Source organism: Ahaetulla prasina, chromosome 4, assembly GCF_028640845.1.
Source record: "Ahaetulla prasina isolate Xishuangbanna chromosome 4, ASM2864084v1, whole genome shotgun sequence".
Taxonomy (NCBI): domain Eukaryota; kingdom Metazoa; phylum Chordata; class Lepidosauria; order Squamata; family Colubridae; genus Ahaetulla; species Ahaetulla prasina.
In genome coordinates, this window is record NC_080542.1 from 57,057,267 (window position 1) to 57,084,580 (window position 27,314).

Sequence of the window (27,314 nt, forward strand, 5' to 3'; positions counted from 1 at the left end):
TAATAAATACAACTGTGTGCAAAGTGTAGGTAATTCTGCTCATATTGAAAGCCTCAACGAATCTCTGAAGTGAGAATAAAACTTCTACGTATTTCTGCAAGCTTGACTGAGTATTTATTCTTTATGCAGAATTTGTTGCCAAACCTTACATGAATTGTTTTCTGTGGGATAATCTGGGAAAACATTCAAGAGAGACTAGATGCTATCTAAAGTGCATTTTAAAGCTGTGAGAATCAAGCATCCATCTTAATAAAAGCTTTCTATTCTCTGTTTTCTTAATTATTGTAAGCCATTCTGAATATTTAAAGAAACAGAAAAGTAGTATATAAATATGCATATGTATACATAATGGTTAAAAAAACAAAATTGTATTTATTTCATTGGAAAAGGTGGTACATTAAGTTGTTCAGATAAGGAAAGTCACAGATCAGTAATATGTTTATTGGGAATCTTTAACTTGTAATATACTTTGTGAGAGTATATGAAATAAAACAAATGTGAATATTCTCTAATGTTTATATTCATATTAGAATTATGATACTCAGTGCAGCTGAACAAATTACCATAACAAATCAGAAACCTTGCTGAAGATACATATATTTTTTGGCAGCTGCTTGAGGTAATTTCCTCAGCTTCATTTGCCCATATTATCATTTAATTAATTATGATAATCTGTGTGATTCCTGTTTATAGATGTTTGAATATAATCAACAATTGTCAGGTGAAAATCCGTTGATTTAAATAAAAGAAAACAAGAAAGGTAGTATTAAGGAAAATTTGAAGGAAATGTAATTAATATTTCCTCAGTCCAAAAATTACATTTGGTAGCCATGCAAATTAAAAGGTTTAATCTAATCTATACATTAGATTGTAATGTATAGTAATGTAATCTTTGCAATTCCTTGAATAGTTTACTGATCCTTTGTGAAATTCTTGTTTGTTTTTGTAGCAGTTTCTCTTTCCTAATACAGTAGCCTGTGAAACTATTGCTGAGTGAACCAAGTGAAAAATAGACGATTTGCAATTCTGGAATTGATAAAATTGGTTGGGTTTTTCTCTCTCTCTCTCTGAGAAGTCTATTGTACTTTTCAACCCTGTTCATAAGGGAAACTTTCATTATCTTAGAGCAAGGCTGTCAAACTTGCAGCCCGCAGACCAGATGCATCATACGCTGGCCTTGCCTACACCCAGTTTAGAGAAGGAGGAAAAGTCATGATACATCACGTGACATCACCGTGATGATGCAAGTTTGACACCACTGTCTTAGAGCAACAAAGTGAAAAACTACAGAGGTTTAAGCAGTGAATAATGACATTACTAAAGTAAAAATGTTGGGTAACTATTCTCTTTCATAGCATTTTGCTGCTGAAAGTCAATTTAAGATTCTGCAAAAAGTGGGAGTGAACCTAATTTTTTTGGGTTTTGATCCAAATCTTCAAATAAAAGAAATATTATTTGACTTTTCTTTTCCATGCATGTTGAGTCAGCAGCCCCAGTATTACTACACTTGATCTAATCCAAAAAATTGAAAAGCGATTAGCATTTTTCAAAACGTCCAGATTACATCTGTTTCATGATGGCTGTCTTACAATATCTGTACTACAGTATCTGACTATCTTCTATTAACATACAGAATTATCTTCTGTATAAAAAATTGATCTATTTATCAGACGAATATGCATGATTCATCACTAGCCACTGTACTAATGTCCATTATGTTAACATATCGAGGTGCAGAGGAATGCAGGAAAGAGATAGGATTTTCGTGTGTATGAGCAGTCAAAAAAGAAACGTGAGAACGTTCAGAAAGCCTATTGAAAAGTTCTTGAAATATATAAAATCTTGAAAAAGTTTACAGGATCTGACCTTATTAGTACTTATGTGAGAGATCACCAGAAAACACCAACTGTACACTAACTTTGCAAATTGAAAAACCAATTTCTGTACAGTGTCTAAGAAAACAGTATGGCTATATCTGCTGAGAGTCAATCTTTAGCTAGGAGACTTCATCTTTTCTTACTATATATAAGCTGTAGGGTAGGTATTGGCATATGAAATATAGGCTTTGAATACTGAGAATTGAAATAATCAGAGATATGGTGAAGGGATATTGAAAGGCAAGTAGTGTTAATATGCAGAATTGGTTGGGGTGGGGTGTAATAATTTCAAAAGCTGAAATTAATCTGCTGTGTTATTTCATTCAAAACTGCTGTAATACTTTGAATTTATACTCATTTGAATTTAGTAGAATGTTTTTAACAGCCAGTCAGTGGCTATGAAAATTCACACGTAGGATAAAAGTAATAGTCATTTTTGCCTCTCTTCCATTTACCACCATGTGATATTTAGTGATTTCTTGTCTTGATCCATAAAGTTCCAGTTCAGCTAATATTTAATTCTACTTTCGCTAATTTGGCCACTACTTTAAAGAAACTGTTTAATCTACTGATTTAGCACATTTTCATCATAAGGATCTATAAAGTGAATATTCATTGAACCAAATAATTTGTTTCATGTATCTATAATCTATTTTCAGTTAACTACGCAATGTAAAATACATGAAATCAACTGCCTATGTAGTAAGATAGACATGGATGAGTTGATGCATCATTCATTAGAAGCTGTTGCCTTTACTATAGCTATTTTACAAATAAAGTTGAATTGTTAGTAAGACGAAGACACATTAAATAAAACTTGCATCAAGCATTTTGGAAATATTATGCATATGTGGGGAAAGGGATGTTGGAGGAAGAGCACTAGAAGATTAAACATCTCTCTATTGTCCCTGATTTATGTTATTTATTTATATATCCAACTTCTTAACTGCCTGGCTCCTTCAGAGGGACTCTGGGTAGTGTATAATTTAATCAATATAATAAAACATTAAAAACCAAATAATTTATGATTAAAAATTAAAAATGTAAAACAAAATTATAACATTGCAATAGGAGAGATCTACAATGGTGAGATTCTTCTTCTTGTGCCATATCCATCATTGGACATTGGCGATCATGTTGGTAATCCTATTTTTGTCAACAGCCACATGAAAAAGTGCTGCTGAGTTTTGTCCAAACCAGGTTTTGAAGCCATCACGTTCTTCTTCTGCATGGACCTTGTTTGCCTTCAATCTTTTCCTGGAGGATTAAGTAAAGAATGCCGTATTTTTCTGGGTGTCGCATCATATGACAAGATTAAAAGTTGTTAATACAAGTGTGGTGAGGAGTTCTCTTAGGGCCAACCAGCCCCAGGGCTATATGGGCCGCCATGTCCCCCAGGCAAAGGTACACAGCAAAGTTTTGATCCCTTATGGAAGGCCAAGATATTGGGGGCTTTCCTCACCACTGAGGATAAAATATTCTACAAAGCAGGGGCAGAAACAGAAAAGGCCCTATTCCTTCACCTTTTCAGAGTTGGTATTGGAATTCTCTTATTGAACTACACCATGTCTTTTCTCTAAATCAGTAGTTCTCCCATCACTTCTAATTAAGAACATTACAGAAGAGGAATTCAAATCTATGGCTAGTAAAACAATCATACACACAGTGGTGGGTTTCAAATGATTTCATCACATTTCTGCACATGTGTGCACGCATGGCTTCCGCCACCCAGTGAGGTTTGACCAAGCAGCCTTTCGGGGCCTGCTCCCCTCCATCTATGCTCTCTGGGGCAGCAGCTGCTTATCTCCGCACTGCTGGAGAGTGTCTTGTGCAATTTAGTGGCTGTGAGCTACAGCTTTCCTCTAAGTCCCATCCGGACAGCACTGTGGCACAGAGAAGCAGCAGCCATGCTGAATTTTGTTTCTCTCAGCTGCAGTGCTTTCCACATGGTACTTAGAGGAAAGCAGCTGCTAAATTGTACAAGACACTCTCCCAGCAAGAGCAACAGTGGAGAGAAGCAGCTGGTGACCCGGAGAGCACATGGAGCATCTCTGCGAGTGGCTGAGGCTCGGCAAGGGATGGAAGAAGTAGCTGCAAGTTCTCTGCTGCAGTGCTTTCTGGATGGGACTTCTTGCAGGTAAGAAGAACTATCCAGTCCATTCCCAAACTGCTTCGGCCCTCCTAAGCCCATACCGCCCCTCCCCCCACCACAGCCCTTCGGCCTAGCACAGCAGGCCTCAGGCTGAATAAATTGCTTTGGCCCAGGGAGGGGCATAGTTTGAGGGCAGATGGGAGCGGCAGCATACAGGCAGAGGCTCTGGGCAAGGAGTGGGGAATGGTACGTCCCCTGGCCCCGACCCGAGGTAAAAGGCAAGCAAGGCATGGAGATTAGCTTGGCCGTGTGGTGAAGGCAAGATATATAGGGCAGGGTGGGACTGGGTAGGATAGGTGGGCCAACCAATGGTGCGATTTACCGGTTCTCCAAATAACTCAAAATTTCTGCTACCTGTTCGCCTGAACTGACTGAATACCACCTCTGCATACACATCCTTTGGGTCACTATTACTTTAATATGTAGTGAGAAATCTTGATATCTTCAGTGGTTGGTGATTGTTGTGCCCTTAGGAATTTCTATTTTCCTAATATCACATACCACACTAGCAGCTATAAAGTCTGTTATAAGCATAGAAAATAATGCAGACCCAATATAGCAAAACACCAGATTGATTAAATGTAAATAAAAATATGGAAATATTAAATATATGTCCAAAGTTACAATATTAGTGTCATTATGTAGTGTTAATTCTAAAACTGATAGGCACATACATCTTTCTTAATTTAAATGAACAGAATTAAAATGCCTACTTGATAACTAATATAAAGAGAACGGTGATCCATCCCTCTTAAAAAAAACATCCATCATAGAGCCCACAAAATGATAAAAAATGAAGTATTTTTCTCATATATTATTAAAATTATAATTAATATACAATTATGTATTGTATATTATCAAAATAGTAAACAATATATAATTTACTTTACACATAGTTCCATAACTAATTGAGGTCTACTTTGATGGAGATCGACAGATCCTAAATACAATAAATATGATAAATAAATAATACTTGTATTTCTTGTTACTTTACGGTAAACAATTGATCCTAAAAGGCAGAAGCTTTCTACTCCTTCAATATATTCCTTGTTGAAAATAAGGCTGGTTGCTGTATCTGTTGCTATTACCCTTCATTAATTTTAATTCCATCTTTTCATTATATTGCTTGATGTTCATTATTATAACTTGCAGATTATTTTTGGCTGTCAAAGTAATGAAATCAGGATAATGTAGATTATTGTTATTTTCTCCTCCAATTTTAAAACCATCTGATTTTTCAATCCACCCGTGCCCCTCCCCAATTCATATTCCAAAAATAGTAAAAAGTACATAAGCTGATCTCACTGCTTTGCCAGCTTGAAGCTAGTCTGTTTCAGCATATTTTGCCCCGACTGTGATTTCCTGGTTTGTATATAGATGTCTCATAAGGACAATTAGATTTCTTAGAATTGTTATTTTCCTTAGGATGCTCCACAGCTTGATAGTTTGACACAAAAAAAAGATCTATAATCAACAAATCAATTACTGATTACAGATTTCTTGTTGTTCTTTAGTTTGCATATATCAGCAATAATGTCTGTGTTCCATAGCCACATTAAAACTAGCTCAATCTAACGTTTTCTTTCCTAGCATGGTTTTAGTCTGCCTTCGATGATTTTAAACCTTATTTTGCTAGCATGTGAAATTAAGAATATTACACAATAATTTGTATACTCTGTAAAGTCTCCTTTCTTTGGTGTTGGTATATAAACTTTTTTCAATTGAAGATGAACCCTAACTGAGTTGTTGCCTAGTTTTGCAGGCATAGTTTGATTAGAACTGCTATATATTCTTCGGTTCTTTGACATATTTCTATAAATATTCCATTAATTTCTGTAATCTGCTGACTTGGTAATGACCAAAGTATTGGTCTAACTTCATCTTAATGCAGGTTCTTGTAAGTAAGTAATATCTGTTACGGTTGTTGATATCACCACTATACTGAATTTCAATACACTATTTGCTTCTTTGTTTGATCTTTTTAAAATCAGTGATTTTAGTATATCAGTTTAAGGTTGAAATCTTCTGAATTAGCACATATTTTGGAAGACTTTTTATTTTTCCCCTTCTGTATCCAGTGTCTTTACAAATATTGTTGTAATATTGTTTCTTACCTTTTTCTAACAGATCTTTGAAATTTTGGGTGACGTTCCTTCCTGAGATCTTTGACTTTCTTGGTTTGGTTCTTTTCATTTCTTTGTAATTTCCACCATTTGTTTTTACATTTGGATTCCTTTATTTAGTTTCTTGGTCTTTGGCAGTCTGTTTTCTACTTTCATCCTCTACATCATAGTTGTCCAACCTTTTGGCTTGTCTGGGCTGCATGGAGTGAAGCGAAATTGTCTTGGGATGGTTGATTTTTTATATTTTTTTAATATTTTTATTACCTTGGATGCATTATTAGTTGTTCAAGACCATATGCATGCAGCCCATGGACCACAGGTTGGACACACCTGCTCTATAGCTTCTTTAATTTCAAAAAAAAATTCTTTGGTTCCCTATCACTGAGAATCAGGATTTCAATGCGATTCCTGATATTTTCTTGACACTGGTGTCTACAGGTAATCCTTGATTTACAACAGTAATGGAACCTACCCATTTCGATCATAAGGCGGGAGGATGTTAATTGAAACGCATTAAGTGGAAGAGCCCTCATTCTGGATCACCCCAATGCATAGATTAAATGAATGTAAGGGTGATTGTAGGGGCGAATATCTCTAAGTACAAATGGGGTGTTTCAAGGATGCCAGCTTTGGGCCTCCCTGAGCCTCCCCCACCCCCTACATTCTTTCCTTGGGGTCCCCATAGCCACCTCCACACCTCACAATGCCTTGCTTACTTTATGGAGCTCTGCAGAACTCAGAATTGTGGGCCTTTCTTACTGGGCCATGTGGAGCAGCCGTTTGCCAACTGACCTCGGCAAAGTAATATTTTCCCCAAATTCTGCCTCTGTGCATGGCCTCTGTAACTCAAAACAGGATAATGACCCACAATTTGTGGATTGCAGTTTCTATATTTCCTCACGAACATTTTTTTAAAGGGGGAGAATGTTTTAAAAGAAAAGGGCAGAAACAAGAAAAAAACATTTTCAATTCCAGTCATCTCTAAGCTACCTCTTTGCTATTATAATTTAATTCTTATACCCCCACGTACCTATGATAGATAGTCTTTATTACAGTCAATGCTTGACAAATTAAACAGTCAAGTTCTTTTAAAAAATGCAGCACAAGAAATGATGCCATAGAAGGAAAAAAATATAATGTCTGGAAAAAAACATTAAGCATCCAACTTTTACTACAATACAATGGAGGCAAAAATAGACTAGGTAATAAACCAAAGGACAAATAAATTACTTAAATACTTTAACCACAGGATGCTGAAGTTCTGCATATGAAGAATATCTGTATGAATTTATGTGAATGTAAATGTATGTGACAATAAATAAAATTGTACCTCAGTCAGTGAAAAATGACAAAGAGCAGGAGAAATAAAAACCTAGGCATAGTAAACCGATTTAAAAGGGCCTGACATTCCTGTTGCACTATTGCTGCCCAATAGCAGTGACTGTTCACATTTTTTTCCCTTGTATGCTCAAATACTTTTATACAACAAAGTAAAAATGAACATGCTTTAACGTTCTCCTTCAATATTATGGGAGAATATAAGAAATATGTGATTAACAATACAATTATGCCTTCCAGGGAACTTAGTTTTGTTGTGATTCGCAGCTGAATGTACTGATATCAATTTGAACAAACAATGAAGATATGAAATAGTGCTGAGCTTTTTTGAGCATCATTGTAATAATTTCTCACATCTTTTTTCAGGCAAGAGATAATAATAAAAGAATTCAGCTTGATTCTAAAGAAAATTAGTGCTTATTTTTTGTGAATGCTGAAGGAAAAACATTTATCTTAAAACAACTTTAAAACAAGAGACCAAGACACTTACACTGAAGTATAATTTGATTTATTAACAGATTAACAGATGATTTAACAGATGGAAGTCAGGAATAAAGATCTGAAAGAGGACAGGAGTTTCATCCCTGTTTATAGAATTATGCAGATCATTTCAATAGTTACATCAGTCAGTTTGGTCTAGTGGTCGAAGCACCAGGCTAGAAACCAGGAGACTGAGTTTTAGCTTTGGCCATAAAAGCCAGCTGGGTGATATTGGGCTTGTTACTTTCTCTAAGCCTTACTCATTTAAGGATTGTTACTGTGGGGAAAATAGAATGAAGAAAATGTGTTGGATATATCACTGCCTTAAGTTATTTGTAAAATAACAAACAAATGAATACGTAAATATGCAATTTGTCATAGCAGCCAACATTTTTGATATAATTAACATTACTGAGATAATTCTTATGCATATTAAAATATTTAATGAATGATGGATAAATGATTGATCCTGCATAACAGAATCTTCAATATAAACAAAGAACTTTTTAGAATTTAGAATTATAACAAGTTATTTTAACATCAACATTATCAAAGGAAACTTGGATCCAAGTGCTTAATGCTAACAGTCTTCTTAGCATTTGTTAACTTCTGTGGCTAGCATGCATTCCTTTATTTTTTCTTTTATGTCTTGTTATTTTAGCTACAGATTAGAATTTCTGTAGGCACCTATTTGTTTCTAGGTGAATTTGAGAGACTGATCATTAGAAAACACATGTAAATCTGGACCCATGTTTAATCTATTCCAATTTACCCTCACAATATACTACTATTTGTGAGTGTATGCATAAAAGTTTCATTAGTAGTCACCTCTGACCAGGACAAACCTTATAATATGATCACAGCAAGATCATAAGTATTCGAAAGATAGTTGCTTTGATATTATGTTCAGTAACAAAAACAAGGATACTGTTCGTTTGTTGGTGAAAATTTATATGGTCGCCAATTCACTCTCAGTGACAGCACAAGATAAAAACTCAATACAAAAACAATAAAAAAATAAATACTCCCCCTTGGTGACAACATACAATGCATTAGTCATCTGGAATTGTTGAGTAGGCTTACTTTTCTTACTGCTTTCTAAAGTGCGTGTTAGAAATAATGTGATGAAAAGGAATTACTGAGAAGGACACCATCATGGAATTTTTCCCCTACTATGCTAAATTCTAATACTTATTTAAGGTATAAGGTGGCTGAGAATATATATGAATGTTCTACCTTTCTTTTATAATCTTTTCTCTAGCTGCTTTGGCTTACCCTGCTTTAGTTCTGTCCCAAATGAATACCTTATAAGAGAATTCCTCTCAACAGGTGTTTGTAGATCAGGATATATGAACATTCAGAGAAACTGCAATACAATTTATACAGAAAATTAATTGTAGCATTCTCACCATTCAAAAACAATTCTGATACACTTACAGTACAATAGTTCTAAAATACTGAGAATAAGTAGAAAATTAGAAGTCTTCTTAACAAGGAAGATACTTAGGAGAACAGAGGACAAGCTGTGTTTGTGTGGGGGAGGAAATTTTGAATGTATGTCTTCATTGTTAAGGAATTTTCTTGCTTTGTAACTTTAAAATATACTGTTAAAATACCCCATGTTCTAAAAGAATTGCTAGACTGTTGGGAGGCTATTGGATTTCCCATTATCTTGCATGGAAGTCTTGTCTTGATCTCTGAGAAAAGATGGGAAAGTGTTGGATGCTAATGCATTCCCAGATTGGGATCCAATGGCTCATAGCTCCAGTCCTGATAGAAGATTTGATTTATAGTTCTTTTATCTTTGAAAATATTAGTTAGGAACATGGGATTTGAATCTGATTCTTACTTTATTTTTCTCACTTTACATACCAGGACCCCCCTCTGCACCTCGGAGTGCCATCTCAAATGTTAACGAAACTAGTGTCTTTCTGGAATGGATTCCTCCTGCTGATTCTGGTGGAAGGAAAGATGTGTCTTATTATATTGCATGCAAGAAGTGCAACTGGCACTCTGGGCTCTGTGAGGCATGTGGCAGTCATGTCAGGTACCTTCCACATCAAAACAACCTGAAAAACACCTCTGTGATGATGGTAGACCTGCTTTCTCACACAAATTATACCTTTGAAATTGAGGCAGTGAATGGTGTGTCCGGCCAGAATCCAGCAACACGGCACTTTGTTTCAGTCAATGTAACCACAAACCAGGCAGGTAAGTGCAATTTCACACGGATAACTAGGCTCCTGAGAGGTCGTAGGCTATGATTCTTTCCCAGGTTAAAAGGTGCATAAGAGAAAGCTGCTTGAAATAACAATTTGTTTTCAGTAAAGAGCAAGTTTTTCCTCTATTCTTCACCTTGGATTAAAGAACATGCATTACTAAACAACATAATAAAAATGTTTCTTCTCATGTTAATGAACCATACAGGAGTTACACAATATAGATTTTCACCATCAAATTCTCATAAAATGTAATGTTACCACTTGTAATAGAAAAGATGATTAAATATACATGTTTTTCCATTAATATAGCAATTAATCTTTTTACAACTACTATTTGAAAGGAAAAAAATTAAATATATTTAGTTCTGTTAATGTACCTCTTCCATAGAATATCACTAATATTGTTGTCAAAAAACAAAGGACACTAGTTTAAAAATGTTGTCATTTATTTTTACTGTGGTTACTGTTATAAGAAATGTGTTGTTAAGAAAGGTGAAAGTATATATTCTGACAAGCATAAGATCTTTATGTGAGATAAGAAAACAGAAACCGAGTAGAGTGCCTCTAATAGGAAATGTTTGCACATGATGTTTGCAAAAGATCTCTCACAGTCTTGTACAAACTATTAAAATGCATGCTTGCCTTTTCTTTGCTCTATAATTTTATACCATTACAAGTTTCTCATAAAATATGATATTTGAAGAGAAATATAATTGGAAAACAAAGTAGCAGATTTAGCATTTTCAAAACATAATAATGAAATTGTTTTTCTTGGTTCAATCACGTTTGAAGAAATCGGTTTCAGGTGAAGAGCATTTTGTTGAATAATATGCCATGAACAGAAGCTGTAGTTAGGAAATAATCATCAGTATCTTAAATTAAAGATCATAAAAATCTGTGGTTAAATTTCACTCTCATTGCCAGTATGTTCTTTGAATAAGTGATTGAACCTCAATAGTCAATATAACTACAGAGTAACTATAGAATTTCTCCTTGTTATGAGAATCATGAGAAACATAAATGATACTTTCAAACCATTCAACACATATTAAATCATTTTGATTCCGCCCCCCCCCCATCAGCTCTTACTCAAATTATCACTAGTATGGGGGGTGGGGAAGAAGGTGATTGTCTGTCTAGTTTTGTGTTATCTCTGTTACCATTGCTTTAAAACTTGCTCAGAATTTTATTTTATCAAGCCTTAGCAGTGGTTGAAAATAAACGCAATAAAGAAATAGAATAGTGATGAAAATAAACATTAGTAAATGCCTTGTATTCTCTTTTGTCTAGAATTTTGTACCATTACCCCATGAGTTTCTTTGTTTTATACCAATTGTCTTCAGAAAGATGGAAGGATGGCCAAAGCAAGAACATTAAAAAATAAGTCATAACTTAAAAATAAAACAAAATGAAATTCATAGGGGCCAGGAGCTTACCTGGTACTTTGCCCAAAGCCTGAGGAAATAGCCAAATTTGCCAGGGTTTCTGGAACAACGTTAGGGTGAGAAACATATAATCTCTGAGGAGTATCAGGTCGGAAATGGCACACTTCCTACATCTTAATAAAAGACTTTGTTTTATTGGGGGAACCTTGAACACATACACTCTGTGTCAGATCTGCCCCAATCTGATCCCTTAGGAAATAAAGACCCTTGACTCCATTGGGTTAAAGCAAAAGGTTCTTTTACTAAAGAGATGTTGGCTGCAGTAAAATCAATCTCGTACACTCAAAGATACAGGAAGGTTTCCCATCATCCCAACCTTCCCACTCCCTGAGACCAACACATCTTCATCCAGTCGGAACTTGCTCAGATGTTCTGAGATCTTTTGGAATAATAGGCATTCTTTCTTAGGGTGCCTGGCCTTGGATTCCAGTGCAAACTGTTGCTGAGCATCTCTGCCCTTCATCACCTGCCATTCCCCCTTCTGTGCCATTCCCCCACACAGTGTGCACACACATGTGTGCTGTGCACCAAACACATGCTGCATGTGCGCACTGTGTGCCAAATGCATGCTGCATGTGCATACACAGTGCACACCAAACACGTGCTGTGAGTACGTATATGCACAGTATGCACCAAAAGGAAGTTTGGGAAGGTAAGTATAGCAGCGAGAGGGGGAATCAGCTGTGCCACGTGATTTAGATTCATCAGAAAGCAGGATTTTCCCGCTTTCTAGCGATTTTAAATCATGCGGCTCAGCTATTTGTCGGAAATATCAGTTCGGAGGAACCAGTAGCATTTTTTACTAGTAGTTTGCCCAGCAATTCAGGGATACATAAAAAATCCTGGCGCTTGACTAGGTGTAGGGTTTTTACAAAGCTGAAGTATTCCAACAACTTTGAATCATGGCTACTTTGCAGAATCATTAAACATTGGTTCTGCAGGACGTGTAATTTAGCCCCCACCCCCAACTAAACCATCTTGCATTGTACATTCATCCTTGTGTCTTTCTCCAAAGCTGCTTTTAGAGCGCCTTTAGAGCCCCACCATGTACAGACACAGTTTTATTGCTCATTCATCCTATCCCCCCCCCCCACTTTCTAGCTTTTACTGACAGGATGCTTGTGAGGTGCCATGCTACACCTGGCAGACCTGACACTGACTGATCCTACTGCACATGCAGGAAAAATAGAAGATAGTTGATCTTTCAAGTAACCAGGCCCTATCTGATGATAGGCACTAAAAATGATGACCAGCACCTTGAATTGCATCTGGAAGCCCACCAAGGCAAATGGCAACCAATGCTATTTGAAGAGCAGCAGTATTATATGGGGGTCTATCTATTTTTAATATAATGTTGCATATTACCAGAGTTCTCTATTATAAAATGCTGGAATTCACAACAGCTTTGTTTATAATGTTTAGCGTAATCTAAAAGGACCTATTCAAACTATCTTTCTGGAGAAACATTCCCCCCTGTTAATGGTCCAGGAAATGGACCATTCCAGTTTTATTCTGTTCTTTGTCAAAGGACTAAGATTGGAAAAAAATCCAAAAACCCTGTCTTATATTGTAATGCTTGAAGAACTTTGAAACAAGGAATGGTTTGAAAAGGTTAGTAAAATGACATATTACTTTTGTCAGAATGTAAACAGTACTTTGTTTGCAATATATTACATCTGTTCCATTAATAGATTTATATACTACCTTTCTAAGCAAGTTCAGTTATCCTCAGTCATAACTACAGTACATTCAATTGAAATTAATGGGTCTTCAATTATGCATCGATTAATTACCTCATTGATTTCAGTGGCTTCTTGTTAATAATTTAGTTGGAAAGCTGTTTCTAAAAAACACTAACAACTTTGTAAATACAAATACAGGTAGTCTCTGACTTAAAATAGTTCATTTAGAGACCACTCAAATTTAAAATGGCACTGAAAAAGTGAATTATAACTTTTTTTCACATTTGGACCATTGCAGCATCCCTATAGTCACATAATCAAAATTCAGACAACTTGGCAACTGGCAGGTATTTATGATGGTTACAGTGCCTCAGAGTCATGAGATCACTTTTTACAATCTTCTGACAAGCAAAGTCAATGGGGAAAGATAGATTAACACAGCGGTGTTAATAACTTAACAATTGCACTGATTCACTAAACAACTGTGGCAAGAAAGTTTGTAAAATGGGGGAAGCACACCATAATAGTAATGGGGGACATTGACTATCCTTACATTAACTGGAAAACAAACTCTGCACCTAGTGGAAAATCAAAGAGATTCCTCACAAACCTGGCAGACAATTTTGTCTCTCAAAAGGTAAAAAAGGGTAATAGAAGGTCAACCATACTAGATTTAATTTTCACTAATGGGGATGAAATGATAGAAGGCATTGAAATAACAGAAATCTTGGTGGGGGGAGAGGAGTGATCATGCAATATCGGAATTCAAGATTTTGCAAGCTCAAGCAATACAACAAAATCAAACTAGAGTTCAATAAACTTAGAGCTTGAGAAGGATTCCATGGATGAGAATCCTTGTGGGGAAACCACCCAGGAAACTTGGGAAACTTTAAAAACTGAGATTATAAAACCCCAGTCTAGCACAATTCCAATGAAGAAGAAAAATAAGATATCTCAAGAAACCAGCATGGCTGCACAAAGAATTTCCTGATAAACTGAAAGACAAACAGGACAAGTATAAAAAGTGAAAAGAAGGGAGAATATCAGCAAGATGAAGTCAGGAAAACTAAGGCTCAAAATGAACTAAGGGTTGCAACAAAAGTCAAAAATAATTAAAAATAACAACCTTTTCAAGATGTAAAAAACAAGAAAAAAGTCAAGGAAATGATTACCAGGACTAGATGAATTACACCCCAAGATTCTGAAGGAACTTGCAGACATGATCTCAGAACCACTAAACCAGGGGTCTCCAACCTTGGTCCCTTAAAGACTTGTGGACTTCAACTCCCAGAGTCCCTCAGCCAGCAAATCTTAAGGGGCTGCCATAAAGAAGAGAGGGTCAACTTATTTTTCAAAGCACATGAAGGCAGGACATGATGCAATGTATGGAAACTAATCAAGGAGAGAAGCAACCTAGAACTAAGTAGAAATTTCCTAACGGTGAGAACAAATAAATGGAATGACTTGCCTCCAGAAATGGGTGCTCCAACAATGGAGTTTTTAAGAAGCGATTGGACAGCCATTTGTTTGAATGGTATAGGGTCTCATGTTTCGGCAAGGGGTTGGTCTACAAGACCTCCAAGGTCCCTTCCAACTCTGTTATTCTGTTTAAGAAACAGCAAGATGATAATAAATCTCAATAAATTTTAGCCACTGATAAGTGAAAGTTATTCCTTATATGTTTGATTCATCTTTTTATTTCCATAAATATTTGGTATATCAATATGCATATATACCTTATATCAGTAAGAGAGGCTTATTGTTCATCAACACCATATGGAAGTTAACTTAGATCAGAATGTATGCTCACAAGGAGCTTCCTTTTCTGGTAATTCCACAGAACCCCACAATGATTCTCATTCCAGAAATATTATATGTGACAAAACGTATTTAGTATATTCATTTGTTGCTGGTATTTTCAATATAAAGTGAACCAATATGTTATAAGGGGCATTAAATGTTTGAAATTTGTTCCTCTGTTTATCATTCTTAGTTATTCCTGATTTATCAATAATTAGTACTATAATTTCCTTTTAGAATAGGTTCTTTTATTCCAACTAGCAAAGAAGAAATGATGAATTGAAGACAGCTTCACTAACAATAGAGCTGATGACTGTGGCACAATGAAGAGTTAGTGAATAGATCAGTATCCGTAATCCCTCTCCAGATAATGAAAAAATTTGAGATTGCCCATAAATTCTCCAGACAGTTGCTCTTCACAAAGAGACCGCAAGAAAGCAGTCTCTGGCAGGTTCAGAGATCTGGAAGATGAACGAATAAGCATTTTGCTCAAACATCTTTAAAAGGACACTTCGTTCATATACATCTTTTTCTAATAATTTTCAGAAATTGCTTATTTGTTTTTCAGCTCTTAGGAATTTTTGTATTGACTAAAATAGTGGCTGAATTTCCTTCAATTCTTAATGAAAGAAAGTTTTAAGCACAAATATAGAATAGAATAGGAATAGGATACAATAACAGAGTTGGAAGTGCCCTTGGAGGTCTTCTAGTCCAACCCCCTGCTTAGGCAGGAAACCTTCAGACAAATGGTTATCCAATCTCTTCTTAAAAACTTCCAGTGTTTGAGCATTCACAACTTCTGGAGGCAAGTTGTTTCACTAATTGTTCTAACTGTCAGGAAATTTCTCCTTAATTCTAAATTGCTTCTCTCCTTGGTTAGTTTCCACCCATTGCTTCTTGTCCTATCCTCAGGTGCTTTGGAGAATAGTTTGACTCCATCTTTGTGGTAGCTTCTGAGATATCACTGCTACATGTCACGCTTAGTCTTTCTTTTCATAAGACTAGACATATCCAGTTCAAGCAACTGTTCTTTATAAGTTTTAGCCTCTTTTAAGGGGGTTTCGGTATGTGTGGGTATGTGTAAATAAAGAGCAATTGAATAGTTAAAACTGTTTTTAGAAAGTTACAAATGGACTAAAGGTACGTAAAAATTCGTTGGAAAAATGGTTTTTGTCTTGAATTCTTGTTTAAAAATCGTAATAGGATGGGACTTTGAAGGTTGGATACCAGCAAGAAATAGAATGACTTAAAAATTACTATTAAAGGAGAACATTTAAACTTGATTTATATATACAAATTAATGTGTAAAAATATTTTGTATATGTATATGTAAAAATATTTTAACATTGAACATTGGGCATATTGAAATACATTTTTGAATAATGGACTCAGAAGTTATTTTTTATTTATTTATTTATTTATTATTTAAATTTTTATACTGCCCTTCTCCCGAAGGACTCAGGGCGGTTCACAGCCAGATAAAAAATACACAATACATTATAAATACAATTAAAAGACAATTAAAAAACTTATTAAATTGGCTAAAATTAAAAAATTAGGATAAAAACCCATTAAAAAACCCATAGATTTAAAAAACTAACCCAGTCCAGCGCAGATGAATAAGTGAGTTTTAAGCTCGCGGCGAAAGGTTCGGAGGTCCGGAAGTTGACGGAGTCCTGGGGGGAGTTCGTTCCAGAGGGCGGGAGCCCCCACAGAGAAGGCCCTTCCCCTGGGCGTCGCCAGACGACACTGTCGCGCCGACGGCACCCTGAGGAGTCCCTCTCTGTGAGAGCGCACGGGTCGGTGAGAGGTATTCGGTAGCAGCAGGCGGTCCCGTAAATAGCCCGGCCCTATGCCATGGAGCGCTTTAAAGACGTTCACCAACACCTTGAAGCGCACCCGGAAGGCCACAGGTAGCCAGTGCAGCCTGCGCAGGATAGGTGTCACTCGGGAGCCACGAGGGGCTCCCTCTATCACCCGCGCAGCTGCATTCTGGACTAACTGTAGCCTCCGGATGCCCCTCAAGGGGAGCCCCATGTAGAGAGCATTGCAGTAGTCCAGACGAGACGTCACAAGGGCGTGAGTGACTGTGCACAAGGCATCCCGGTCTAGAAAGGGGCGCAACTGGCGCACCAGGCGAACCTGGTGGAAAGCTCTCCTGGAGACGGCCGTCAGGTGGTCTTCAAAAGACAGCCGTTCATCCAGGAGAACGCCCAAGTTGCGCACCCTCTCCATCGGGGCCAATGACTCGCTCCCGACAGTCAGCCGTGGACTCAGCTGACTGTACCGGGATGCCGGCATCCACAGCCACTCCGTCTTGGAGGGATTGAGCTTGAGCCTGTTTCTCCCCATCCAGACCCGTATGGCTTCCAAACACCGGGACAGCACTTCGATAGCTTCATTGGGGTGGCCCGGTGTGGAAAAGTACAGCTGGGTGTCATCAGCGTACAGCTGGTACCTCACACCGAAGCCACTGATGATCTCACCCAGCGGTTTCATATAGATGTTGAACAGAAGGGGCGAGAGAATCGACCCCTGCGGCACCCCACAAGTGAGGCGCCGCGGGGCCGACCTCTGCCCCCCCGTCAACACCGTCTGCGACCGGTCGGAGAGATAGGAGGAGAACCACCGATAAACGGTGCCTCTCACTCCCAATCCCTCCAACCGGCGCAGCAGGATACCATGGTCGATGGTATCGAAAGCCGCTGAGAGGTCTAATAGGACCAGGGCAGAGGAACAACCCCTATCCCTGGCCCTCCAGAGATCATCCACCAACGCGACCAAAGCCGTCTCAGTGCTGTAACCGGGTCGGAAGCCGGACTGGAACGGGTCCAGATAGACAGTTTCCTCCAGGTGCAGGGGAAACTGATATGCCACCATACTCTCTACAACCTTTGCCGCGAAGCGAAGGTTGGAGACCGGACGATAATTGCCTAAAACAGCCGGGTCCAGGGAAGGCTTCTTGAGGAGGGGCCTCACCACCGCCTCTTTCAAGGCGGCCGGAAAGACTCCCTCCAACAAGGAAGCGCTCGTAATCCCCTGGAGCCAGCCTCGTGTCACTTCCTGAGTGGCCAGCACCAGCCAGGAGGGGCACGGGTCCAGTAAACACGTGGTGGCATTCAATCTACCCAGCAACCTGTCCATGTCCTCGGGAGTCACAGGGTCAAACTCATCCCAGACAACATCACCAAGACCGCCCTCAGATATTTTTCCATATCTGACTATAACAAGCAGTCAATTTTTGATTGTAGAATTCTTTTGTTATTACAATATATTAAATATTACCATTTGTTAAAAAAGGAATATACTTCAGATTGCCCAATTCAAAAGTGTAGCAAATTATCTAATTTCTCTATCACTGCTATTATATCCAAGCTTTTTATCATTAGCTAAAGATAAAATGTCAAGCATTTAATTTTTGGTTATCAATAGATTTGCTAATATGAACATCACTAAATCTTTATGTTTTATTTTCTTATCTTCCATAAATATCCCCAACAATGTAATTACCCACTTCTGCAAATATTAATTTTTTAAAATTTCTAATTCTTGGGCAAATCTATCATAGGTGAAATCCAGTGGTGGGTTGCTACCGGTTCGCCTTTGATCAGGCGAACCGATAGCGGCAGCTGGGGGAGGCTCCGCCGACCCGCCAGGATGCTTTTGCACATGCACAGAAGCGTCGTGCACATGAGCAAACCGGTAGCAAACTAAATGGAAACCCCCTACCAGTGAAATCATTTCCCTTTCTCACTGCATTTATTTCATAAATCTAAAATAAGTCATTTCTATAGTTATTTCACTCAAGCCATCTACTATTATTTTACTATAATTTTATCTAATTTGGATACTGAATAAAAACAAAATAGGTTTGGAAACCCAAATCATCTAGTTGTCATCATCTGTAACAATAGGTAGCTCATTTTTCTCAAACTGTTTTTAATCCATTTAATGGCACAGTTTTATGCTCTAACAGGTCATTATCAAAATTAGATAGCCACTACATTACAGTTTTGTACTCTAGGCACTGTAATGCCTAATAACATCAGCCATTTTTTTCTCCTAAACATGTTACTGTCTTGTCTCTTTTCCTTTTTTCCCTAAAATATCTTAATAAATTCTGCTTAATAAATAAATTTCACATGGCCTATTCAAAGAGGAGAGTGGTGCCGTGGCTCAGCAATTAACATGCTGGGCCTGATCCAACTTGCTACTTATTCCTTGGCTCTGCCTTCTAGATGATATATAAGAATCTATCTATCTATCTATCATCTATCTATCTATCTATCTATCTATCTATCTATCTATCTATCTATCTATCTATCTTATTTATTTATTTATTTATTTATTTATTTATTTATTTATTTATTTATTTATTTATTTATTTATTTATTTATTTATTTATTTATTTGCTACTTATTTTACAAATAACTCAAAGTTGCAAACATATCCAACACACCTTCCCCAGAACAATAATCCAGTGAGGCTAAGAGAGATTGACTCACCCATCCCTCTGGCTTTATGGCTAAGACAGGACTTGAACTCATGATCTCTCACTTTCTAGACTGGTGCTTTAATAACTGGACTGGACTAATTCCAATTGTGAGAATTGTGGTTCACAAACACATAAACCAGAGTAATAAACAAAAGAAAGCATAATAAAACAATTAGCAAAACTTCATTGACTAATGCTATTTTCTTGTATAGGGCAGTCTCTGTCCCAGTTATCACAGTATGAGCTGTGAGCGATGGCAAAGAGTATGCTTTTGTTGGATAAATTTTATAGCTCTTAAATCTATTTCCCCCCCCCCCCCCATATTAATTAGATTACATAGCTTTTGGGAAAGTAAATTAGGAAATGGTGCTTTCTGGCTTAAAGTTTATGCAAGAATCCAAATGGGCACTAAAGCTTTGTCTGTTTGTAATTTTAAAATGAAGAAAATGGTGCATTAAAGCATAACAATTTTTGAATCAGTATATCTCAAAGGGACTAAATTACAGAATGTGTCCAGGACTCACAATTATGGCTGCTTCAATTCTGCTGTGCAACTGGACCACCACAATCAACTGCAGTCACATGATAGTTATTTCCAATGCTTCTTGAACAGAATGGGACTATTAGCTGTTGACTCTTGGCAATTGTTTTTTCTAAAATAATTTCCTTTATGTAAGTGATTCCACCAATATTTTATTTTAAAGGTGAATATAAGTCTCATTTTTGATTGGAATATACCTGTGATATAACTACAAATCTAAATTATATTTGAAAAAAACAATAAAAAGAGTTATAATATCATTCCATGGCTTGAAAAATATTACTGGAAATTGATAAATGACATTGATTAGAAATTGGTCAGTTACACTGAGCAGCTGATACACTCTAGTAATGGCTTTCATGTGAAAACATTTATTAGTTGTTAATCTATGATTTTCTGTTCAATATTCAGTCTATATTCATTTCAGTGGACAGTGAGATGAGAAATAGCAAATGTAATACATTTGTGGCAGGTTCAGAGATAAAATCTGTTTTTTTCCCATGACAGACTGCACTTTGTGCTATAAAGAAGAAATCCTGTGCCAAGAAAAACTACAGATCAGTCAGATTTTTTTGTCTTCACCTGATTAAAAATGATGACTAAATCGGCATTTCTGTATTTTAATATAAGCAAAAACTGGTAACTTGCACTTAAATCATGTGTTTTGTCTTCTAAATCCTTATTCTTATTAGGAGGAAAAGACACTACTCAATCTCATTTCTCTGATTTCTAAAGTTTCAATGCACATTCTTCATCATTATCATCATCATCATTTTAGCCATTGTCCATCCACTGCAGGATAGAGGCCTCTTCCACATGTTTACAACCTATACGGTTCTGAGCTTTCTTTTGCCAATTGGGCCCACAATACTTGCTGATGTTTTGGGTCTCTTTCATGGATGCTTTTTATAAAGTGGGATCCATTCTATGACTGCCTTGGTCCACCTGCCATCAGTTCTTCTTGCTATGTGACCAACCTATTTTAATTTCAATTATTTCACTCTCTTGATTATATTCTATACTTTTGTTTGTTCTCTAATCCATGTACAGGTCTTTCTATCTTGTCTTGTAATGCCAACCATGTATCTTTCCATGGCTCTTTATGCCATTCATAATTTTTGTATTGATTGTATTTATTTTATTTATTTATCAAACTTATATACCGCACCATCTCCCGTAGGACTCAGGGCGGTTCACAGGCATATTAAAAACAATATAATAAATAAGCATTAAAACCCAGTTAAAACTAAATATTATCCTGGCCTGATCACTAAAACAATAAAAACCAGTAAAACCCCCATTAAAATTTAACTAAAACATTTTATTCTTAGGCTAGTCCCGCACGCTGGAATAATAAAGTCTTCAGTTCCCGTCTGAAGGTCCGGAGGTCGGGGAGTTGTCGTAATCTCAGAGGAAGCTCGTTCCACAGGGCTGGTGCTGCCACAGAGAAGGCCCTCCCCCTGGGGGTCGCCAACCTGCATTGTTTGGTCGACGGCACCCTGAGGAGGCCCACTCTGTGGGAGCGCACAGGTCGTTGGGAGGCAATCGGCGGCAGAAGGCGATCTCGAAGGTATCCCGGTCCTAAGCCATTGTGAGGTTAGTTTACATGTTTCACAGGCATACGTTAGAACAGGTAACACACACTAATCAAAACATTTTCTCTTCAGGCATAGGGGCAGGTGGTTCTTGAAAATTATGCTTAGCTTGCCAAACGCCTGTCAACCACCTTAAACACATTGTTCAGTTTCCTTTATTGTATCATTTTCTATTGAGATCTGTTGGCCAAAGTAGGGATCTTTTCTTCTCCAGATATATATATTGCATTTATATCCCACCCTTCTCCAAAGACTCAGGGCGGCTTACACTATGTTAGCAATAGTCTTCATCCTATTTGTATATTTATATACAAAGTCAACTTATTGCCCCCAACAATCTGGGTCCTCATTTTACCTACCTTATAAAGGATGGAAGGCTGAGTCAACCTTGGACCTGGTGGGACTAGAACCTGCAGTAACTGCAGGCAGTTGCTGTTAATAACAGACTGCATTAGCAGTCTGAGCCACAGACTTTCTTTCTTTAGTGAATTTATTAAACGTAATCTGGCTCTTTTTCAGATTTATTTTTAAGCCAAATGGTCCTCCTGCTTCGTGCAGATCTTATACGTGTCTTTGTAGCTCTTCTGGGTCTTATAAGAACAGAGCATCATCATCTGCAAATCTTAAGTGATTTAAATAGGTACCATTGATTTTTATTCCATCTTTTGCCCAGTGTAGTTTGCAAAATACTTCTTCAAGGCAGGCTGAAAAAAGGATAGGTGATACTGTATGACCTTGTCATGCATTATGTGCTACACACATTATCTATATATTATTTCTAGTCTGTCTTTGCATTCAGAAGAGTTAGTATTAAAAAGTGAGATCCTTAGGAGGCTGATTTCTGCAAGGGAACCTTTATTTCTATCTATGTAATCGGAGTAATTCATAGCGTGCCCATAATAATATCCCTCATTCCATACTGGTCATGTCTCAAGAAGATGCTAAGTCTGTCATACTTATTGGAGAAAGGAAGGAAAAAGAAGTGGGCTAATTCCCTAGTGAAGGTGAATTCTAGCTTTTTTGTGACCACATGGAAAGGATGTGCAGTGTCAACATTAATTTTACTTCATTTTCCCAGTAAATGTTTACATAATGACATTTGTAAAATAGAATGCTTCAGCTATCCCCATTCATAAGGAAGGGTAGGGGGAGCAGTAGCCGAAGGAAGAATGCATACTATTTTCAGTGACAGCTGCACTTCTATGGAACTTGAAGTGATTCTCACTTCAAAAAAGTTTGTGCTACTTACTTCTGTCAGGATTTAAAAAAAAATCAAATCCATAACTAGTTATTCCAATCTAAGCGATGCATTGCAAGCAAAATTATGCAATGGACTCCAGTGTTATATTTGGAAAAGAAATGCTATGTCTTCATTTCAAGTTATCTCTCCAAGTGAACTTAAAACATGAAGTTCCACTTTCTGCACTTAAAATTACAGTCATATGTTTTACTAGCAGGTTTTGGCTGCTATGGAAATAATCTACTCAGAAAAAACAGGTTGAACATAATGGATTGGAGGTATGTAGACTTCTTGGTGATCTCTCACAAAAGCTTTCTTTTATTGCTTTTTTTTTGGTTCAGAAAATGAGTGAATAAGAGGGGAAAAGAGATATTATAGAAATGTAAGTAAAACATGGAAAGGCATATTTCCTTTCACGTGCTCTGCAGTCACCAAAAGCTAACATAAAAGCCATTTGGCACATCTTCCTGGAAGTTGAATTTTTCCTGGCACTTTGTCTTTAACATTTTTGAATGTTATTTTTACTATTGGTTCATTAAGCTATTTGGACAATTTTTGTTCATTAATGAACATATATGTCTCATTGTACACTAAACAAAATCAAGGTGGGCTTATTTTGAGTTTCTTTCTCATGCTTCCCTTGTCAGGACTCTATAATCTCTTCTGCAGGTACTTCCTAGACCACTCACATCTTGCTCATTTCTTCCCTGTATCCAGGGTCAGATCACAGACATCTGAAAACCTGATAAGCCTTCGACTCCTCTTTATATTTTATAGAATTATCTCTGCTAAAATGAAATACATATATTCTTTGCAGTTTTTAACTGATATGCAGCTTCATTATGTTGGGAAAAGATCCACTGTTGTTTTTATGCAGGCATTTGTGTACCAAGAAAAGTGTACCAAGCAAAAACCACAGATTGTATAGTATTTATTTCTTTAATATATATTTTACATAACTTTATATAACTTTTCCTACAATCTCATCTCATGGTAGTGTGCCATAAAAAGAAATATAATAATAACTGTTTTCTTTATCAATCTTTCTTCTGACTCAGTTAATATCTAATTTTGTCAATTCTTTATAGAAACTATATAATTTAACATCTTTCTCATATCTAGAATGTATGTATATTTGTAAATACCATGCCATGTCAATCGCTTGATCATTCTGTTCTTGTTTAGTTTGGAGCTCCCCCTTTTCATTAAAATACCTTTATATCTAACAATATTTCCCATCTTAATAACATTTGGGTGAATCAGTGCTTCCATCGTTGAAAGCCAAACTGGTATCCTCAAGTAGTGTTGCTCTCTGATTTTCTCCCATACTAACAGCAGTGCATTCCTAATATAATGTCTTTGGAAGTAATCATGTATCTTACTTTTCCCATACCACAAGAAAACATACCAACCCAGTTGAAAATCATGTCCAAAGTCAATAGTCTTGTATGCCTCAATACAATCCATTCTTTCATCCATGTTAATACTGTGGCCTGGCAGTACAACTCCCAGTTTGGTAGTCCAAAGCCTCATCTATTTCTTGAGTCCTGCAGCATTTTAAATTCTTGCTTTCTTCCCTTACCAGATATATTTTAATATTATTTTATTAAGTTCCTCAAAATATTTTTCCCCAATTTTATCAGAATTGTTTTAAATAAGTATAATAATCTTGGCAGTATATTCATTTTAATTGTAGCTATTCTTCCTACCAGTGATAGTTGCAAAGTTTTCCATTTTTCCAGGTCAACTTTAATTTGTTGCATCAGTTTATAATGATTATCTTCCTTAATCATTACACATCTTGCTGTCAGCTGAATCCAGATCTCTTTCATCTTCTTTTTGTTGTATATTTCTCTCTCCTGTAGCTTCTTCTCATCCTCTTTTCCTTCTCTTATTCTCATTCCTCTTGTGGTCCAAAATGGTGCTCATAAAAATTTTCTGCTTTTTCCATGGAATCCAATCTATGTCTTTGCTCCTTCCAGGCCATCAATATTCCCTCAGGTATCAGCCATCTAAAATTCAATACATTTTTTATTAGTTGTTTTCTCGGAAATTGATATTCCTTCCTTATTTCTCTAACTCTTCTCGGGATCTGTTTTAACACTACTATTTCTTTCCATTTGTATTTTAAAGGATCATCTCTCTCTCTTTGTAGAATCTCTGCTTTTATTGTCTTTTTTTAGTGAATCTCACATGTACCTCTCTAGGAAATCTGTTTTTTGTTGCATATCTGGTATGAACTCTAAATATTTCATCAATCTCAGCAAGAACTTTTTCTTTGGTTCTTGAGCATCTGTCAGCAGTTCTGCCAATATCTCTGCTAGGTTTTCTCCCTTTTCTTCCTCAATATTCTGCAACCACAAGTAATAGTCAGCCCTATCCATCTCAAGTGATATTCTTCTTCTTTGTTTATTTTTATCTGCCAGGGTAAGTCTGTAAGTCTCCCACTCTTTTTTCTGTTTGTTCAGCTTTCTCTTCTACTTTCTGAATGCGTTGTTCACTGCTCACGATCATTTGTTGAAAATTCTTATTTTATCCTCTACTTTCCCTATTCTTTCCTTCATATCATCGTGCAGGGCGTGGATCATAGCTTTCAATTCTGCTTGCATTGTTTTCTCTTGCTGTAACATGGCATCCAATGACCTCTGACCTGGATGTTGCTGATGCTGATGCTGAAGATGGTGCAGATGGTGTTTTCCTCATTTTGAAATATATTAAATGCTTGTAATCCACAAAAAGTAGAGGATGAGGCTATTAATAATTAGTATTATCCCAGGGAAATACAAAAGTATAAATTGTAATCCAAAGGTTATTAGACCTTCAGTCCCATCATTCTTGTTGCTATTCTTCAGGTTCTTCAAACCCTAATCCTTTCTTATCATAAAAAAAATTGATAAGTTGGTAAATTGTAATCCGCATAGGCCCACCAAACCCCAGAGTTCAACCACTAATCTTACAAGATGCAGTAAAAAATTAATCAGTAATGTTAATTGCACTTTAATTGAGTTCAGACTAAAGTAACATAACAAAATCCCCCAAATAGTTTTGTTTCTACAGTTATTTAGATGTGATATTTTCACTGAACTTAAATAAGAAATCTGCTTTATATCACAAACCGCTTTTATTGAAAGACTCCTTTGAAATGGTTTTTTTGTATGACAGTAGAGGAAAGTGAGGCTTATGTGAGATTGTGAAACTAGTTATGGGATTCTAAGTACCCTATTTGGTATTCAGATTTCTCCCTTATAGGCAAAGTTGATCTGAATAGTTGGCACTGTCTATTTTATCCTCCACATTTTGTTGTTCTCTACAAATTACAGTACAAAAATGATGGTAAGGAAATAGAATAAGCTGGCAGGGGACAGATGACACATCAATCTCAGGAACTAATACAGGTAATCCCCAGGTACGAACGTTCATTTAGCGAATTTTCACAAGAACAAATTTATTCAGAAAGGGTACGTTAGAAATTCAAAACTGCGATCAAAAAGAAGCCTCTGTAGCCATGTGATTTGGATTCAGTCACTGCCACAGTAGTGGCAATTTTTAACTCTGTAACTTGGCTGTGGTGGGATGTGTTGTTGGGTTGTTTGTTTGTTTGTTTTTTGTTTTTTTTTGGGGGGGGGGGGTCCCTGATAACATGATCAAACAAGATCCAGTGAAATTTGCAGCCGGTGTGCCACCGAGGGTTTTTTGGAGATTTTTGCTATTATGTGGACTTGAGAACTTGTGCTAGAATTGAATGCTAGAATTGTTTCTGTATGTATTTTAAAATATTCTTTTTTGTTATTGTATAGTACTGTACTGTTTGTAAGCACTTTAGGAACTACTCTACTTTTTAAGTACTATACTTTGTGTTTGTAAGTACAGTATTTTGCAAAGATAAAGTTTGTTTGCATTTGCCTTGAAATGCTAGCCAGCATCTACACAAAGCATTCTATAATGTTGTGTTTCCTTGCTTTTATTTTGGAGATTAGTGTATATTACTGTAGTTTGTAGCTACTATTCTAAAATTTAAATTTTAGAAGTTCCTGAAATTGTGGGTATCCCAACACTAGAAACTTTTAAGAAGAGACTGGATAGGTCTTTATCAGAAATACTCTCTTGTGAGAGCAGTGGGTTAGACTAGATGACCTCAAAGTCCGTTCCATCTCTGTTACTGTTGCAAGCTGAGAGTTCTGTAAATCCCTCCCCACATCTCCCTCTGTGCCTGGTTGGAGTCTCATAAGCTAATTCATGGCAAGTGTGTTTTTTAAAAAGCAACTGCAATCGGAGAGTTTTGTAAATTACTGTCTCACCCCCCTCTGGGCAGCTGTCTGAAGAA

At 36.7% G+C, this 27,314-nt stretch overlaps 1 protein-coding gene across 1 annotated transcript in view; it reads left to right on the plus strand.

Moving 5' to 3' along the window:
• Positions 1-27,314, plus strand: part of EPHA5 (EPH receptor A5) — a 213,435-nt gene that overhangs the window by 103,441 nt on the left and 82,680 nt on the right. The window contains exon 5 of the mRNA XM_058182027.1: positions 9,846-10,181. Within this exon, the coding sequence (XP_058038010.1) occupies positions 9,846-10,181 (336 nt within the window). The remainder of the gene's footprint in view (positions 1-9,845; positions 10,182-27,314) is intronic.